At 40.0% G+C, this 17,482-nt stretch overlaps 1 protein-coding gene across 3 annotated transcripts in view; it reads left to right on the forward strand.

The window, feature by feature from the left end:
• The window catches only part of Asb9 (ankyrin repeat and SOCS box containing 9), a 38,557-nt gene extending 21,496 nt beyond the window's left edge, over positions 1-17,061 (forward strand). For all 3 annotated transcript variants that reach the window (XM_005409176.1, XM_005409177.2, XM_013506982.1), the window contains 5 exons: positions 6,588-6,695; positions 8,605-8,755; positions 10,075-10,209; positions 12,045-12,236; positions 16,852-17,061. In XM_005409176.1, coding sequence (XP_005409233.1) covers positions 6,588-6,695; positions 8,605-8,755; positions 10,075-10,209; positions 12,045-12,236; positions 16,852-17,021 — 756 coding nt within the window. In that variant the 3' untranslated portion in view covers positions 17,022-17,061. The remainder of the gene's footprint in view (positions 1-6,587; positions 6,696-8,604; positions 8,756-10,074; positions 10,210-12,044; positions 12,237-16,851) is intronic.
• Positions 17,062-17,482: the final 421 nt, after the last annotated feature.

Below are 17,482 nucleotides of genomic sequence, written 5' to 3' on the forward strand. Positions count from 1 at the left end.
AGAGAAGAGAATAGAAAAGAGGAGAGGAGAGGAAGGAGGGGAGGGGAGGGGAGGGAAGGGAGGAGAGAAGGGAGGGGAGGGAAAGGGAAGGGAAGGGAAGAGAAGAGGAGAGGAGAGGAGAGATCCAATATTTCCTTGCAAAGCATATACTGATGACTTAACTTCCTCCCACTGGCCCCAGTGCTTAAGTGTTCCACTACTTTCTAAGAGCTCAGCAGGCTGGAAACCAGGCCTTTAATACATGTGCCTTTGAGAAACATTTCCAAATCTAAACTTCACCAATATTGAATAAAATTATATACAGCAGTGAAAATGGATGATGGAATGATTTTGATCAGCATTTTGAATAAAAACCAAGCACATTCACAAAAATACATACTTCATAGATTGGTTACTCTGATGATCTAATATAATTTAGATTTGAAACTAATTTCTACTGTCACAAGTCAGTTTCATGAATACCTCTGGGGACAAGTAGTGCATCGCAAGTTGGATCAGGCATATGCAGGCCTCTGGTAATATTCTTTTCCTTTCTTTGTGTAGTAGTCACACAGGTATATTTTCTTCATGATGGTCACTGAGATTTATATATAGGATCTGTAAAGTTTTCATATCTTTTGCAGTCCAGTAAAAATTCATTTTAAAAATAGTGATTGTTATGTGGGTAGACACAATTAGGCCACCACTTAACCAGGACAGTGACCATGATTTGGTGCTTTTCCTTCAAGACTGTACATTAATATCCCCTTGGGTTGCATCACCTTTAGAAATACTGATGCCTGAATTGATTGCATTGCAATTACTCTGTGATGTGTCCTGAATATCAGGACTTTTTCTAGAGCTCCCTGGGTGATTCTGATGAGTAGTCAGGATTGAGAACTGTCTCAATAAGTTCTCCCCATAAGCAAGAGGTGTGGATTGACTTTTTAACAACTTGTATAAAACTACTTACTCTTCCTCCTGTAATCCTTAAAGGGCTAAGTCATTACCAGGGTAGAAACACCTCAGATCTTTAGACTGTGGCAGCTGATGGAGGGCTAAATAACGAAGGAGAAGAAATCCTATATAATGACTCCCTGGAAGTTACTGAGTACTAACCATTTTGCATACATCATTTTCAGTCCTCATAATAATCTTGTTATAAGGTAGATGCAATTTGCCTGTTTTACAGATGAGGAAATTAAGCATTAAGGAGATAAATAATTGGTCCAAGTTCATACTGCTTCCAGGTGATGGTGTCAGTATTTGGTCTTGGGACTCAGTCTACTATTCTCCCTTTTAAGATTGCAATTCTAGGTGTGAAACAAGATGGTAGTGCCATTAAGAAAATTAGAGTTTGAAAAATAAGAAGTTATTTTAGGTTGGAAAAAGCTGAATTTATGTTGCTAGCTAGGTGGTTATGTCCAGGGATAAGAAAATCTACCAGAGTGGAGGTTCAGATTTGAAAGCAATCACATGTGTGTGTGTGTGTGTGTGTGTGTGTGTGTGTGTGTGTGTTTGTGTGTGTGTGTGTGAGAGAGAGAGAGAGAGAGAGAGGAGGAGGAGAGAGAGAGAGATGTGGAAAGTATTGAGAGAAAAGAAAAAGATTTGAAGGTAAATTCTTGAGAGGCTGCCTATTTTGGGAGATGTAAGGAGGAAAAAGACAAGGCCCCATGAAAGAAACAGGAAAAAAGTGTCCAGTGGTTGGAAATTAGACAGAGCTGTACTGTAGAAGCCAGAGGTGAGGTTTCATGAGGTCAAGATCAATACATAGCAAATTCAGGGGTTGAGTGATGTGGAGGGAAAAGTACTGTGTATTGGATCACACAAGGAAAACAGACTTGGTGGGATTGCATGGGTAAAAGATAAGAGAAGGGGAAAAAGGAAGTGAGAACAAGAGAAATAAAAGGCATGGGCAGTTTTGGGGATAAAAAGGGCAATGAAGAGAAGGTAGGCTTTGAGTGACAGTTGGGCAGAGGGTCAGATTGAAAGGATGAGCAGACTTAGAAAGCAACAGGGAAGTGTACCAGAAAAGAGAGAGCTGAGAAATGAATGAATGTTTGAAGGTGGATGGTAGCAGGTCACGGGGGTGAAAGGGTACAGTCGAGGTCAAGAGACATTGGGTAAGTTTATGTATTTTTTCCTCAAAGAAAGGAGCAAAGGCAAAGAAGATTGGCGAAAATAGATTTTAGAAGTGAGAACAACAGAATGTAGGAATCTCACATCAAGTGGCTGTGCTCTGCTTGGTAAAGTGGGAAGAGAATGATACGTTCTGATGACTGTGAGGGGCACAGGTGTTATGACCTGGCTTTCTACTGTATGCATAGAAGTAACTCATAATTGTGGACAGAAAAAGCATAACTGTCTTTGTGGCCAGTTGGCTCAGCCTATGTGTACATAATTTGTGGGGGGAGGTTATGACAGAATGTTACCAGGTACTATGTACTCTATTGCCCATGGGTGTTCTAACATGGTATAGCCCCAAGGACTCACCCAAAAGAGCTTCTGACCATAAGCTGAGATGAGGTGACAACTGGTAATAGAAAAATTATAGATAAATAATCAATCACTACTTTCCTTTTTTTTTTTTTTTTTTTTTTTACTGAGCTTTCCACTGTGGACTGAATGGTGATTGAAATACCTGATTAAAAATTACCTTACGATGCTGTATGATTCAGAGTTTTCAAATATTTAGATAAATTAGATAATTTTTAGATAAATTTAGATACTAATTTTTTTTTTACTGATATTTCCACTGTGGACTGAATGGTGATTGAAATAAATGATTAAAAATTATGATGCTCTATGATTCAGACTTTTCAAATATTTAGACAAATTACTAAAATTCATTGAAAGCAGAACTTTGAGCTTATGAAATAAAAACAATAGCCTACATTTTCAAGAGGAAACTTGCAGGAACCTCTTCGTTATATGACTATGTAATATGTTATGAAAACAGTTGGTATTGTGAGTAATTTTTTATTGCATTTCACTTACCTGGATTTACTTACATGTAAACACTCGAAATGCTGGTTTAAATACGACAGTTGGAACTGGAAGGTACTTTAATAATTACGGAATACCTAACAACTCCTTTAAAGAACACTTTTATCTCATGATCTTTTGCACAGAGCAGAGTGCTTTCAAAGTTTTTGCTATGAATTTCTTGTGTGTTCTTGCAGTGCCAGTGAGAGATCTGACAAATATAAAACACTGAGAATAAAGCCAAAAAGGATTTGAGGGGATGCCTCCATTAAAATAATAAAATGGTAATGAAAACAACAAAATAGCTGCTGCCACATGGTAAAGTCCAAGGGTGGAACTTGTGGAGGGTAAAGGCAATAATGCAGGTTTTCTTCAGCCAGGAGTAGGAGGACAGTAAGTGTGTAAGCAGTGATGGTGAGTGAGGAATGATTTTAGACAACTTTAAAGGATTCTGGGAACAAAATATATGATATATACCTGAGTCCTTGATTAACCATATCTAAGATTAAAAAGAACTTTTACTATACCATTTTCCTACCATTAAGGATAGTGTGTTCTGCTGGATGCAGTGGCAGCACACACCTATAATCCTTCTTTAGTGGCTGAGGCAGGAGGACCACAGTGAGTTCAAGGCCAGCCTGGGCTGTGTAGTGAGTTCAAGGCCAGTCTGACCTACAAAGTGAGATCCTGTCTCAAAAAAGGTTGGGGCAATGTGTTCCAAGAGCATGGGGCTATGGAGGCATTCCTTGAGCTGTTTAATGTCCCGGTTGGATTGGGCTTCTGATCCATCTACTGGAAAGAAGATTTTCCCAGAGGTTGTCAGACTCTGAAGTCAGTCCTTTAGACATTTCTTTACAGAGGACCACTCAATGCTTCAGCCCTGCATTAGTCATTTCCTGCTATGTGACAAATTAGCCCAAAACTTAGGAATAAACATATGAGTTTGTCCCAGAATATGTGGGTCAGGCATACAGACCAAATTTCACTGGGTCAGAGACTCTTGTAAGTGGGCAATCAAGACGTGGGTCAGAGCTGCAGCCATCTTAAGATTTGACTGAGGTTGAATCTGCATCTAAGTTCACTTAAGTGGCCATTGGCAAGACGGAGTTCCTCCTGGGCGGTTGGATTGAGAGCCTCAGTTCCTGGTTGGCTGTTGGCTGGAAACATCCCTCATTCCTTGTCAAGGATCTCATCAGAACCCTTAAACCAACAAATGAGAGGGCAAGACAGTGCAGACACGATGGAAATCAGTTACCTAGTCCTGGACATGACCTTCTGTCATGTTTGCATATTCTCTTCATTAGAAGAAAGTCTCTAGGTCCAGCCCTCAGCAAAGGGGAGAGGACACAGGATGTGAATACTAGAGACGGGAATCTTGGAAAGGCTCACAGGTCTGAGACGTGCAACACTAGGCAAGGGGAAGCTCACTTTATTCTCTCCCTCATCATTCCTAGTTTCATACTTGGCAGTATTAATAAGTCCAGGTAAATCCCCATTTTAGACTGGGCAGACTGGGATGAGTAGGATTGGAAAACATCTTGTTCCAAATTGCACACTGGCCTGGAGAACTGTGTAATGCTGGCGGCAATGTAGCTCTCATGAACACTCCTTACTTGTTTTGCCTTATTGACCAGTTCTGCTCTTTTCTTATGGGCCACTCTTTTAGTGGTTGTCCTTTGCCCAAGTTCTATGCCTGGGCCTGTCTTCCAGCCCTTTGTATCTGATACCCTCTCTGAATTTTTCCTCTTCTGAAAATCACCCTTATTGCATTGACAGAGCTGCTTTTAAAAAAACGTGACGATGATGTGAAAAATAATATGGTTTTCCCTTGCCAATTGGCTATTCAGGTCATGGGTGCAAATAGTGAAGTAACAAAAGATGTATTTTTCCCTTTGACAAAGACCAGGGTTGGCAGTTTTTTCTGTAAAGGGCCAGATAGTAAATATTTTAAGCTTTGAAGACCAAGCAATGTCTGTTGCAACTATCTAACTATGCCACTGTAACACAAGAGCTGTCATAGACAATATGAAAATGAATTGGCAGGGCTGTGTTCTGATAAAACTTTGTTTATGGACACTGAAATCTGAATTTCATATAATTTTATGTATCACAAAATATTCTTCTTTTGATTCTTTTTAACCATTCAAAATATACCACATACAAATTTCCCATGAATATGAGCATTATGCACTGCAAATGTGTATTAAAAAACATTAAAAATAAATTAAATATAACAATCACTTGTAGCTGTTGTCCTATACAAAAACAGGTTGTGGGCTGGATTTGTCTCATGGGCTGTACTTTGCTGATTGCTTTGTTGAAATCAAGACAGAGCTAGGAAGGCCAAGAAAAAATTTAAATGTCAAGGAATGGAGTATTGGTTTCTTTTGAAAAAAATTGGATAGAACCTATATTTTTGATATGTACATTATTGAATCCTATGTATTACTAAATACTGTACTTATAGTTAAAGAACCACTGCTTCCAGAACCACACAGTAATACAGTAAATTTAGGCTTCTTAAAAAGCATATATAGTATAGTTCTGCATTCTCTTGCAGTTTCAAATTTTCATTTTCATTGTCCTACAAAAAAGAGCCACTTGTGAATTTGTTAAGAATTGAATAATTGCTTGTTAAACCTAGCAAGCTGAACTAAGCTGATTTGAAAATTTTTAAAATTGAGAGACATGGTAAGCAAACATAGAAGATTAAAACACATTTGTACAATTTAACAAATAATGATAATGAGAGTGCCCCTCAGATCAAGAAACGGTAAAATATTGCATTTCTGGCTCCTCCAGAGTAACATCCGTCCTATTCTTCCAGTTGTTGTGGCTTCAGGTAAAGTTCTGTCCATCTTCTCTGGAAATAACTTGATCCTGATTTCCTTGCTGTTTTTACGGCTTTACTTCCTATGTATGTATTCTGAAACAATATAGGTTAATATACCTAATTTTTAATTTATATAAAATCAATATATGGTGTAATCACTTAGTATGTATTATTTTGGCTCTTGTTTCTTTTGCTCAGCATAGTTTTTGCAAGCATTATCCTTGTACTTGCTTGCAGTTATAATCTATTCAATATACTATTGCTCTGATGATTCTTTTTATTAATCTAGTTGACTATGGATGGACATTTAGGTTATTTGTAGTTTTGAGCTATCATAATTAATATTGTTGGGAACCGTTTTGTATATTTATCTAGGTGTATATTTCTTGAGTGTACATAAATAAGAGTGTAATTTTTGGGTCGGAGGCATGTGTGTCACTAGCTCTAATAGACACGGCCAAACTGTTTTCCTTGGTGATTGTACCATAAGAACAATACAGTAGAGTACTGATGGTACAATTTAACTTTTCAAAAAACTGTCATAGTACTCTAGTAATGGCTGAAGGCCACATGTACATACGTATTTTAATCTTCTATGTTTGCTTACCGTGTCACTCGATTTTAAAAATTTTCAAATCAGCTTAGTTCAACTTGCTAGGTTTAACAAGCAATTATGCAATTCCAACAAATTCTCAAGTCACAGTAATAGTAATGTCGTAGTAATGGCTGAAGGCCAACCCCAGGGCACTGTTGCTTTGCGTCCTTATTGTGTTTGTTTTCTGTCTGCCAGGGGTGGCCTGTGAACCTCAACACGGCAGATCACGTGTCTCCACTGCACGAAGCCTGTCTTGGAGGTCATCCATCTTGTGCAAATATTTTATTAAGGCATGGAGCTGAGGTAAATATGGCTCAAATTATATTTTAAAAACAAATAATATCTAAGAATGAAAAATGACTGTTTGTATGTCTTCTGTAAAATTTCCAGCACTTATGGTCTCCCTGATTTGAAAAAGAAGGAATGGTGGTTTTTCAAGAGTTGTTATGTCCTTAGAGCTTGTTGCTTTAGTGATAGGTGAAATATTGAATTTTTAGCTAGAATATTGTGTTTGGAGTCTCTAGCATTTTCTTTATCAGACTCAACAAATAAATAGCTGGGAATTTTCTGTCTTCATTGCTATGAGTGGAGGGTAGCGAAGTATTGCAGAAAGTACATAACATTTGTCTGGGATGTCTGGGGAGACAGAAAATCTCTATATGTAGCTCATCCCTAGCAAGCCTGGACTTGTTCACACGGTGGTAGCAGGGACTGCAAGGGTAGCAGAGGAGGGCAAATTCGCTTCTTATACCATATTTTCTACTGTCTCAGTGGCTAAAGCAAGTCACATGGGCGAACCCAGATAGAAATATTGGAAAAATAGTCTTGATCTTGTTGGAAGGAGTTACAAAGCCATATCATAAGGGAATAGGCACAGGGGAATAGAAAGAATCTGTGACCATTTTTGCAAACTATCAAAATAGATTTATTGTGAAACAGTAAGGGGGTGGTTGCAAGCACAGAAGTGTTCCACCGTCTATTTCTCACCCAGAGAAAGGGAGTCAAAAGAAGCATCCTACAAGATACGATGTCTAAGCTGTTGGAGTCAGCACAATGGTGGCTCAGGAGAAATTATAGGCTCCCCAGCCACTGAGAAAGCAAATTCAAAGGCTTGACAGTGAAAGGGAGCACATTTCTGTGACCCATTGCTTATGGCAAAGTAGATTGAGTGAGAGGGTTCTGAACATAATAAGTAACCTTGCCTGTGAAAGAAAAAGGCTTTGTCCTGAAATTAGTAGAGAGCCGGAGATGACTGTATCATCAGATTTACATGAGAGTTTGAGAAACTTACTAAACAATTGGAAACAGGGTCAGGGCTAAGGTGAAGTAAAAATGGTACTCAGGTTTCATATTATCAAGAAGTGTTCATTCCAGTGTCCTGTGGCACTTCTGTGACTCCAACAGCAAATATCTTTTAAAAATCTGTACCCTGGGTATCTTTTGTACCTCATTTAGGCCCTGGCTTTGCTTGGAAATAGAATGTAAGCATGAATTCATTGTCTTTATAATACCATTATTCAACAGATTCAACAAGGAATTCTTCAACAGTATAGAGGAACATATCTGCCCTTGACTTTGCTATTCGATTCAAGCCCAAGCATTGTGATGTTAAATGTCAACTTGTAAATTTCAGACTTTGAACATTAGAAAAGATAACCCCAAAGATTACAGATTCATGGCCTTATTAGGACATTGACCATTCTTGTATCTATTAGTAAAAGCATGTAAGCAGTCTATTGACTATATAAATTATCCCTTGAGCCAGCCTTACCATCTTACTGGTTCCTTCATTAACAAATGAATTGAGTGAACTCTTCTGGCATGTGTTAACTCTACAGCTCTATGAGAGCTGTTTTATAATTTTTAAAAATTATATTTTAACAATTTTTGAAGATCACTTTGGCTGCTATGAGAAGACAGGATTGGTCTGTGATGAAAGTTTAAAATAAAAAGGATAGGTTGTAGGCTATGAAAATTATCCTAACTGGTTCCAAAGTTCATCTTCCTGGAGAGGGCAAGGAGGTGGAACCTTTTGTAACATTCTTGCTGCCTCGCATTCAATACCTCATTCACATTTTCCTTAACCACCTTCTAGACTCTGGTATTTTTCTCTCCATTTTGATACTGTGGAAGCTCAGGGAAATTAAATAATACCTTTTAAGTAGGAGAGCTTATCCTGCTGCCCATCTTCATCTTGGAGCTTTTTCCCTAGGTGAATGCTGTGAGCACAGACTGGCATACTCCCCTGTTTAATGCATGCATGAGTGGCAGCCTGGACTGTGTGAATTTACTTCTACAGAATGGAGCCAGCCCCCACTCGGCGAGTGATCTGGCATCTCCAATCCATGAGGCTGCTAAGAGAGGTAAATCTGTTGGGAATTTCCGATTTTCCACCCAGTGCTTTAAGGGACGTTTCACTGTTGAAAGAAAGAAGGAAGAGGATGTACTTTAGAGTAGTAGTTCTCAAGGTGGGATCCTGGTACTAGAAGTATCAGCAGTGTAGGGCCTGCCAATTAGGGCCTTTTGGGCCTCACTCCAGGCCCAGTGATTGAGTAACTCTGCGGGTGGGGGGTCCAGCCATCTGTGTTTAGTTTAATAAGTCTTTCTGGTGATTCTGCTGCATAGGAAGTTTGAGAATCTTCCTTTTAGAGCATTTGGAATGTTTACCGCTATATTTCTGAAACAGGGCCTGGTACACATAGCAGACTATCCATCAATATTTATGGACTATATTGTTGAACCCATGAAATAAAGTTTTTTATAATGCAAATTCTATTCTTCTATTTTATGGCCTTGAAGAACAGTATCTCAGGGCCACCTAAGTTTGCCAAATGAAACAAACTTCAATTCTGGAAATTATAATGTGTTACATACTGCTGGGGGTAATTCTTTTCATAAAACCGTAAGTTCCCTGGTGTTCCTAATTCTGAGACAAATGATAAACTGCAAGTTTTGCTTTTCTCTGATGTTTATATCATCATCCCGACGATACTTTGACAGAGGACTTTCTGTTTCCCTGGTAGCTTTCCAGAATGGCTTCCATTTGACAAGACCAATCCAGAAGATAATGATCTCCCCAAACACTGATATTTACTAAAGAGGCATGCCAACTCATACAGCTAAAATAGATACATACGGCGAAAATGGCATAACTAGAAAAACATGAAGGAGCATTGTTTCCAGTATGACATTCTGGACGAAAGCAGAGTGATTCAGCTTTCACCAAATGTACTTTGCCAGATCGGGTTCCGTTCCTATTGGGTTTGGCAGCTTCTTGCAAGCTTTGCCTGTGCCAGCTGTGGCCTGCTGCTCCCAGGCCTACCCTTGGTGAGACCGGGAGCTTCTTTCCCTGTGTTATGGCCCACACCACATCCTTTCTTCTTCAAGTCCGCTTTCAGTTCCTGTTCCTCTATTAGCCAGAAACAATTGAAACATGGTGCCGGTTGCCGACTATGACTACTGAGTTTAAGTACAGTTCTACCCTTAGCTGCAGATCCCACCTTGGGCCCAACCCACTAACTGATGGCAGTATTTAAAATCATCCCTCATTCTAAGGAAAGAAAATCATTCTGGATCCCTGGATAATTACGGCAAATGTAAAGATGCAAAAAATGGGGGCAATGTTGTTTCCCTAGGTAGGGGAACCTGTGCTGTAACTGGTTTCTATTGCTTTGGGCTGCAGGTCACGTGGAGTGTGTCGAGTCCCTCGTAGCTTATGGTGCCAACATCAACCATAACATCAACCACCTGGGCACTCCCCTCTATGTGGCTTGTGAAAAACAGCAGCTAGCCTGTGCCAAGAAGCTTCTGGAGTCAGGTAAGACAAAGAGAGAGGGGGGAAAAAAACAAATAAGGAAAGAAAATGAAAACAAAATCAAATGTATTTTAAAGATATTTCTATTGTGGCAGAGGAAGGCCTGTGGGCAAGGAGTTGGGCAAGGTCAGAGCTCGTACTGTGCTCCCATAGGGGGTCATTAGCACTGCTTAAGCTTTAGCTCTCTCATTTGTAAACAGGATGATGTTGATGATGATGATGATGATGATGACGTTGATGCCGCTTCCCTGAGTTGTCCACAATGATCGCTATTTTCTCTTCCTTTTCCTCCACCTCTCTCCCTCTGGCCAATTGTATGACTAGGCCCTGCATAACTCACGAAGATGCGGGAATTGGGTTGAGTCTTCCTATTTGAGACTGCCTTCCCTGCTCTCTCTGATTTGGAAGTTTAATTTGTCCCATTTTAAATATTCAATTTTCCCTGTAAAGGTCCAGGTACCATCACTTCTTATCACTTCCCTGCATTGTCCCACCCTCTTCTCAACATCCAGGACCGTACTCCACCACCTCTTTAATTATCTGAGTCCTTTTCATTCTTGAACATTCCACGCTATCGTGTCCCTTCACAGTAGCTCACCCTATGTACGGTGCATCTTTATTGTTTTTTCTTTTCTCTTTCTCCTCCTTTTACTTGGCCAAGCTAGAAGAGCCCATTTTCCCCCTACCCTTCTGGTTTTTTCCTACCTTTAATAAGAAATCCCTCCTTGTACTGAATATTCTTGTAGTCCTTATTGCTTCCCATTCATTGACAGCTGTTGCTGTGAATTAGGAGATTCATTCATATTCATGCATATTTCTCTCTCTGTGTCTTTCTCTGTGTCTCTTTATGTCACTGTCTCTCTGTCTTTGTCTCTCTCTCTCTGTTTCTGTCTCACTCTCTCTCTCCATGACTCCCTCTCCCTCTCCTATCACCATAGGTAGATTTTAAGCTCCCAGCCAGGAAAGAACCCTGTTTCACAACACTCACAAAGTCAAAACCAGTAAAAGATCAATTCAGGTAACATTTGTTGAATGGATATAGATCCTAATTTTGCTGGGGGGACAGCAGCTCAGGGAAAGCTACATGTCCTAACATGTCACAGCAAGAACCAAGAACTGGGTTGGGCTGGGGATTTGTTAAGAGTGTAAGGGTGGAATTAGGTGGGAGGTGGTCCTAGGTTCACTCTATTCTTGAAGAGGAAAAGTGATCCACCTTCTCTGTGCTCTTAGGATTGACCATCCAAAACTCAGAGATGCCCCCCAAATTGGTGGATTTTCATAGTCCATACCTCACAGTCTTAAGCCCCAGATTCTAAGTCCCATGGTGGCTGCTTAGAATATGAATTTGGCAGCTAGGTGTATACAGAATTTCACCATGTAGCTTTACTCTCAGTACTGACTAATTCTTTGGGACAGGGTCTCCCTATGTAGTTCATACTGCCCTTGAACTTGTGGCTACTGTCCTGCCTCAGCCTCCCAAGGCACTGGGATTACATGCATGCACCACCATGCCTAATTCTTAGACTCTGCTCATAATGCATGTGATATGCTTTCATATCACTAGGATTTTCTTCTATGTATCATGTCTGTGGGCAGCGCTCAGTGGGGATCATTTTAATTTCATGTGCTCTGCAGCTCTTGTGGTAATGCAGTCACACTGCCAAATGGCATTTTCCTCATATATTAAATAGGATCAAATCATCTCCCAGTTTCACAGAATGGCTGTGCTCCCCACGGACCCCCTTTCATTAGGGAATTTTGAGGTTCCGTGCTCTGAGCAGGGGAATGGTTGGACTCTTCTCCTTGGCTGACCACCTTTTGTTCTTGTGACTTTCTAGGAGCAAGTGTGAACGAAGGCAAGGGTCTGGATTCCCCTCTTCACGCAGCAGCCAGGCTGTCCAATGAGGAGCTGGCCTGCCTGCTCATGGACTTCGGAGCAAACACCCAGGCCAGGAACGCTGAAGGCAAACGTCCGGTGGAACTGGTGCCTCCAGACAGCTCTTTGACTAAGCTCTTCTTGCAGAGAGAAGGTGCTTTTCCTTTGCCCAAACCTACACCCTAATCTGTAGAGGTGTCTTCTGGCTCTAAGAGGAGGCAGGAACTTACTGAGTTCTGAATTCCAGCCCTGTGAAAGATCACTGTCTGTCACCATCAAGTGTGGGGAAGTTGAAGCCATTCAGTATTTAACAAGATGCAGTGTTGGTTATGTAGTGGATAGTGCCCGTGCTCTTTGGTATGTTCGAGACAGGTTTTTCCAATGATCTAATATTCACACATGGGGTAAGCTAGTTCAAAGAATTTAAATCTTATTTTACAATTTCAAAATTAAAGTTACCTAAAATAAGCTTTGGGATGATGCAGCAGAAACCTCTTTGGCATTGCATAATGCCCCAGGATGTCATACTGTGCTAAAGATGGGTCAGAGTACTGGGAATTTGACCTCTGGCATTGAAATGCAGGTAATTAAGAATTTAGGGTACGTCTTAATTTTTCTGGATTGATTCACATCAATCCAGACACACTTACTACTATAAGTTAAGCAAGGGTAAGTCTGCACTCCTGCACAGAGTGGTGTGCACAGGAGAAAGGGGGTTTTCTTGGTGCATGGGCCAAGGTGGGGAGCAACAACACTCAGGTTGGGGAGATACTTGATGTCAACCTTAATTGTCCCTAGACATAATTCAGTTCTTACTGAATTTTTTCAGTGAAAAAATGTTTTATTTTGTTTTGTTAACCAGGGGTTAACCTGGTTAAGCCGTAGGGCTTATGAGTTTCCCTACCAGAATTCTGATGTCATGTGTTGTAATTTGGTATTTTCTTCCCACATGCTGAGAAGTACAGTTGGCTATGGGTAGAACTGTAAAGTGGTCCAAGGAACTCTTCCTATTCTTACTGCCCCAGCCAAACCCCTGTCTTTGGGCATGCCTGTACTCCCCAGTAGTGGTGATGTTGGCAGGGCTGAAGAAGAGGGCTCAGGAAGAGCCCACTAGAGACCCCTTCATGCTAAACAGTGGGATAATTACTGGGCAGTCCTACCTGCATTTTGATGATTTCTTGTTTTTAAAAAATACTATCTATGCAAGGCTGATATCTCCTGCAGTGATTTAGGGCTCACAGAAATGTCTCAATTTCTTTTAAAATCAGAAGAAAAAACTGAATAAAAACCAATCTGAATTATATTCATCTTTATACCAACACAATTGTAAAATGTAATTTTTAATATTTTTTTTATGGGGGCAGGGATTCACAAAGGAAAAAGTCGCTCAGGGCCCCAGAAAGTCATAATGTAGGATGTATATATCCCATTTCCCATCAAATAACCTCCTAAGATTTTTCAAATTGCCTTCAGTGGCTATTCCTTTCCATTTTATTTCTCAAAACCATTCCTAGAGACCTAGGTTATCTTGAATTCCTTTCCTTCTTATTTGAATAGTGACAGTGTGGCCAAGAATCCCACTGGTTTATAAAGGTGCCCGAGATATGGCTCAGTAAAGCACATGTTTAGCATGTGCGAGACCCGAGGTTCAATCCCTAGAGCCAAAATAGACAAATAAGTAAATGAAGTATAATTTGCCACCACAGAGAATCACTGGCTTGTTTTTGCTCCCTGAATCATTTTTGGAATTCTGCTGAAGTCAGTTCTCAGTGGTGGAAGCCCACCAGAAATGGTGCAGGGCAAGAATAGGAAGTCACACCTGCAGATTTAACCCATTTTTCTCTCTGGGTATGCCTGACAATCCAATCCATTTGTTTCTCTGTGCTGTTTAATTAATTACCCCTTTCGGTGTTGTGACAGGAGAACATTACGTAAAAGTCAACCTTGTTTTAGGTTAGGGTTTACATGGTAGTTAGAAAAAGCAGGATTCTCCCTTCTTTGGAAGGAAAGGGAAATAATTTGAAGAATATTACCTGTCTTGCTAAGCATCTAAAGCCATATTTGCTCATGATATGCAATGAAAACTAAAAATGACCTGTTAGCCTAGCAGGACAGGAGCCGTTCACACTTTGGCCTGAAAGCCTCATGAATGTTGCATGGGTTGGGTGGGCAAGGGAGAAAATGAGACCCAAAGAGATATGCCAATTCATAAATACACAATTAGCTGAGTAGCAACCCCCTTGAATGCTTGCATGTGCCAGCAAGTGGCAACAAAGTTGTAGTGGATTTTTTGCTCTGTGTATATGGAATTAGAGCTATAGTTGTTATAAGTCGTCCTACTTGTAAACAGCAACTATTCAATTAACATCAATATTACATTGCACTTACTCTGATGTCCTGTCCTGCCTTGCATAATTTTGTATCTGGCTTGCTCTCACGTCTTGTTCTTTATAGTGCTTTATCACAACTTCCTAGTTACACTGGTGGTGTGTCCAGCACATAGTATTAATAAATCTTTCATAATTCCTCAGTGAGATTAGATTAAGGTCTGTTTTCCCAAAGTGTATTTTTTGCACTGTTAGTATAGGCTTTCAATGCACCGGCTATAATTTGAAAGGTACCCTGAATTCTAACAAAGCTCATCTTAGTTACTACTTTCATTGCTGAGAGAAAATATCTAATACCTACAAGTGAGAGGAGGAAAGGTTTATTTAGTTGAAAGTTTTAGAGGTTTTAGTCCATAGTTGGCTGGCTCCAAGGCAGGGTTTCATGGCAGAGGAGAAACTGTTCATGGTGTGGAAAGCAGAAGGCAGCAAGCAGCAGCAGCAGCAGCAGCAGCAGCAGCAAGCAAGGTCACCTTCTTTCTGTCCCTTTATAGTCCTTCCAGGCTACAAACCTATGGACTGGTGCCATCCATACTGAGTGAGGCTTCCATTATTCACACCCAGAACTGTGCTAAACTCAATTAGTTATCACACATAACTGCCTCTAGTGCTGAGGTTGAGAACCCCTGTCATAGGAAAAAAGGATGGGGAATGATTTCCAGTATCACACACCTTAGATCCAGTACTGTACAATCATGATCCAGCCACCTATGAGTGTATGAGGCTTCAGGGAACATCTAGATACAAGCCATAGTATAAGCCATTAGAAAGTGTTGTTAGGGCCCAATTTAAAATCTTGCATTCAACCCGCAGTGGTACTGTATGCTTGTAATCCCAGCACTCTGGGAAGCTGAGACAGAAAGATTGAAAGTTTGAGCTCAGTCGGGGCAATTTAGTGACTGAGCAAGACTGTGTCTCAAAATAAAAAATAGAAAAAAGGCTGAGACATAGCTCAGTGTGAGTGCCTTGGATACAATCTCCAGTATGGCAAAACAAAACAAAACAAACAAAAACCCCCTGCATCCATTTCTTTGATATTTGTCTATTTCTACCTCTCCTTGTTCTCTGTCACCTGAGAGAGATCAGTTAACCCTGTCGATTTTGTTTTTTATTTTTATTTTTATTTTTTTATTTTTTTTTGGTTTTTCTCCGGTACCGGGAACCGAACTCACGACCTTGCGCTTGCCAGGCAGGCACTTTTGCCGTTGAGCTAAATCCCCAGCCCCAACCCTGTCGATTTTGGTCAGCCACAATATCCTTTTGGAAAATAGAGGCCACAGTATCCTTTTGGTTGTATACTCAACTGTGGCCTGAAGCCAATGTCTTTTTAAAAAGTCCACATACATGAGTCCCAGCAAACAATAACTGATCCAATATCTCTGGAGTAGGCCCAACATCATATAGTTTAAAGTTCTCCCATCCTAGATAATTCTGAATTACAGCTGGGATTGGGGACTACTGCAATTCCTTGAGAGTTCCAAAGAGAATTTCCACTACAGTATGATGCAGGGAGTGAGGGTGGAGTTGGGAAATCATTCCCCATCCTTTTACCCTATGACAGGGGTTCTCAACCTCAGCACTAGAGGCAGTTTGGGCCAGTTGAGGTCTGTCCTGGTCCCTGTAGCATGTCTATCAGCACCCTTGACCTTTACCCGTGATGTGATGCCAACAGCATTTCCCCCAAGTTATGATAATTAAATATCTCCAAAAAATGTCTCTAGGTATTGCCCAGTGTTCCCTGGGAAGCAAAGTACTTCCCTCTCTCCAACCTCTCCCCTAAATGAAATCCACAGCCCTAAATGGAAACATTTGAATATACTCTGTGAAAGGTTTATATTAATTCTTTTCCACCTATAAGATGAAGCTCTAGGATAATTCTGCATTACAAATATGAAAGCAAATATGACTTAATAAGATAGCACACACTTATGATTCTCAGATATCTTATTACATCAGAATATCTTAAAGAATGCTCAAATTATAAAATCAACATGCTCACATCTAGAACTATGACCTCATTTGTAAGGTAAAAGAGCCGAGAATGCATTAAGCATGAATTTTAGTTTCATTATTAGATTTTTTTGTGTAGCTATATAATTCTCAAGTTAGTTTCCTTAACTTCTGCCAGTAAGGTTAAGCTTTAAATTTCTTGAACTCTGTTCTAAATTAAAACCCAATGAGCTTATTTCAGTTAGACACCAGAAAAGAGAGAAAATCTAAAAATGCCTGCCACAAAATACCCCCAAATGGAAAATTGTCTTGAACAGTGCCATATTATTTCCTTATAACAATGTTTTATCTTGTATTCTTTTTTAAAAAAGGAAAAGAGAAATGGTCGTAGATCAATGAAACTAGTGTGAGACTTGTCTTATGATCTTTCTCCAGGGCCTTCTTCTTTGATGGAGCTGTGCCGCTTGAGAATCCGACAGTGCTTTGGAATCCAGCAACATCATAAGATAACTGAGCTCACCCTTCCGGAGACACTGAAACACTTTCTCCTACACCTTAATTGTGCTGAAGGAATGGATTCACAAACAACAGCAAAACATGATTGAATGTTGTGGTCACTGGAATTTCAAATAAAATTAGGCTCATAGATCTTCACTAGTTTTTTTCCATTCGATTTTTATTTGTGATTGAAACACAATGGGTACTTTATACGATATATTAGAAAGCATAAAGACTTTCCTCTCTGATTAGAGGAAAGTCTAAAATTTTTAAACAACTACTCTTTTGAATATCTACTACATGGAAAACACAAAACAAAGAATGCTTTATACATCATCTAATTTAGCCCTCACAGCAAACCTAGAAGATGGGTACTTTTCCTAGATAATATGCTGAAACTCAGGAAAATCAATGCATTCAGTTACTCAGATCAAGGAGAGAAAAGTCAGATTCAAAGATAGATTTTCTGATGTTAAACCAGAGAGTTTCGACTGAGGCAGGATTTTCCAATGTTAGCGTCCTGGCTCCATTTTTGTAACATGGGAGGAGAGACAAGGAAGAAAGATGT

The sequence above is a fragment of the Chinchilla lanigera genome, unplaced genomic scaffold, assembly GCF_000276665.1.
Source record: "Chinchilla lanigera isolate Chin_1 unplaced genomic scaffold, ChiLan1.0 scaffold00118, whole genome shotgun sequence".
NCBI classification, from domain to species: Eukaryota; Metazoa; Chordata; class Mammalia; order Rodentia; family Chinchillidae; genus Chinchilla; species Chinchilla lanigera.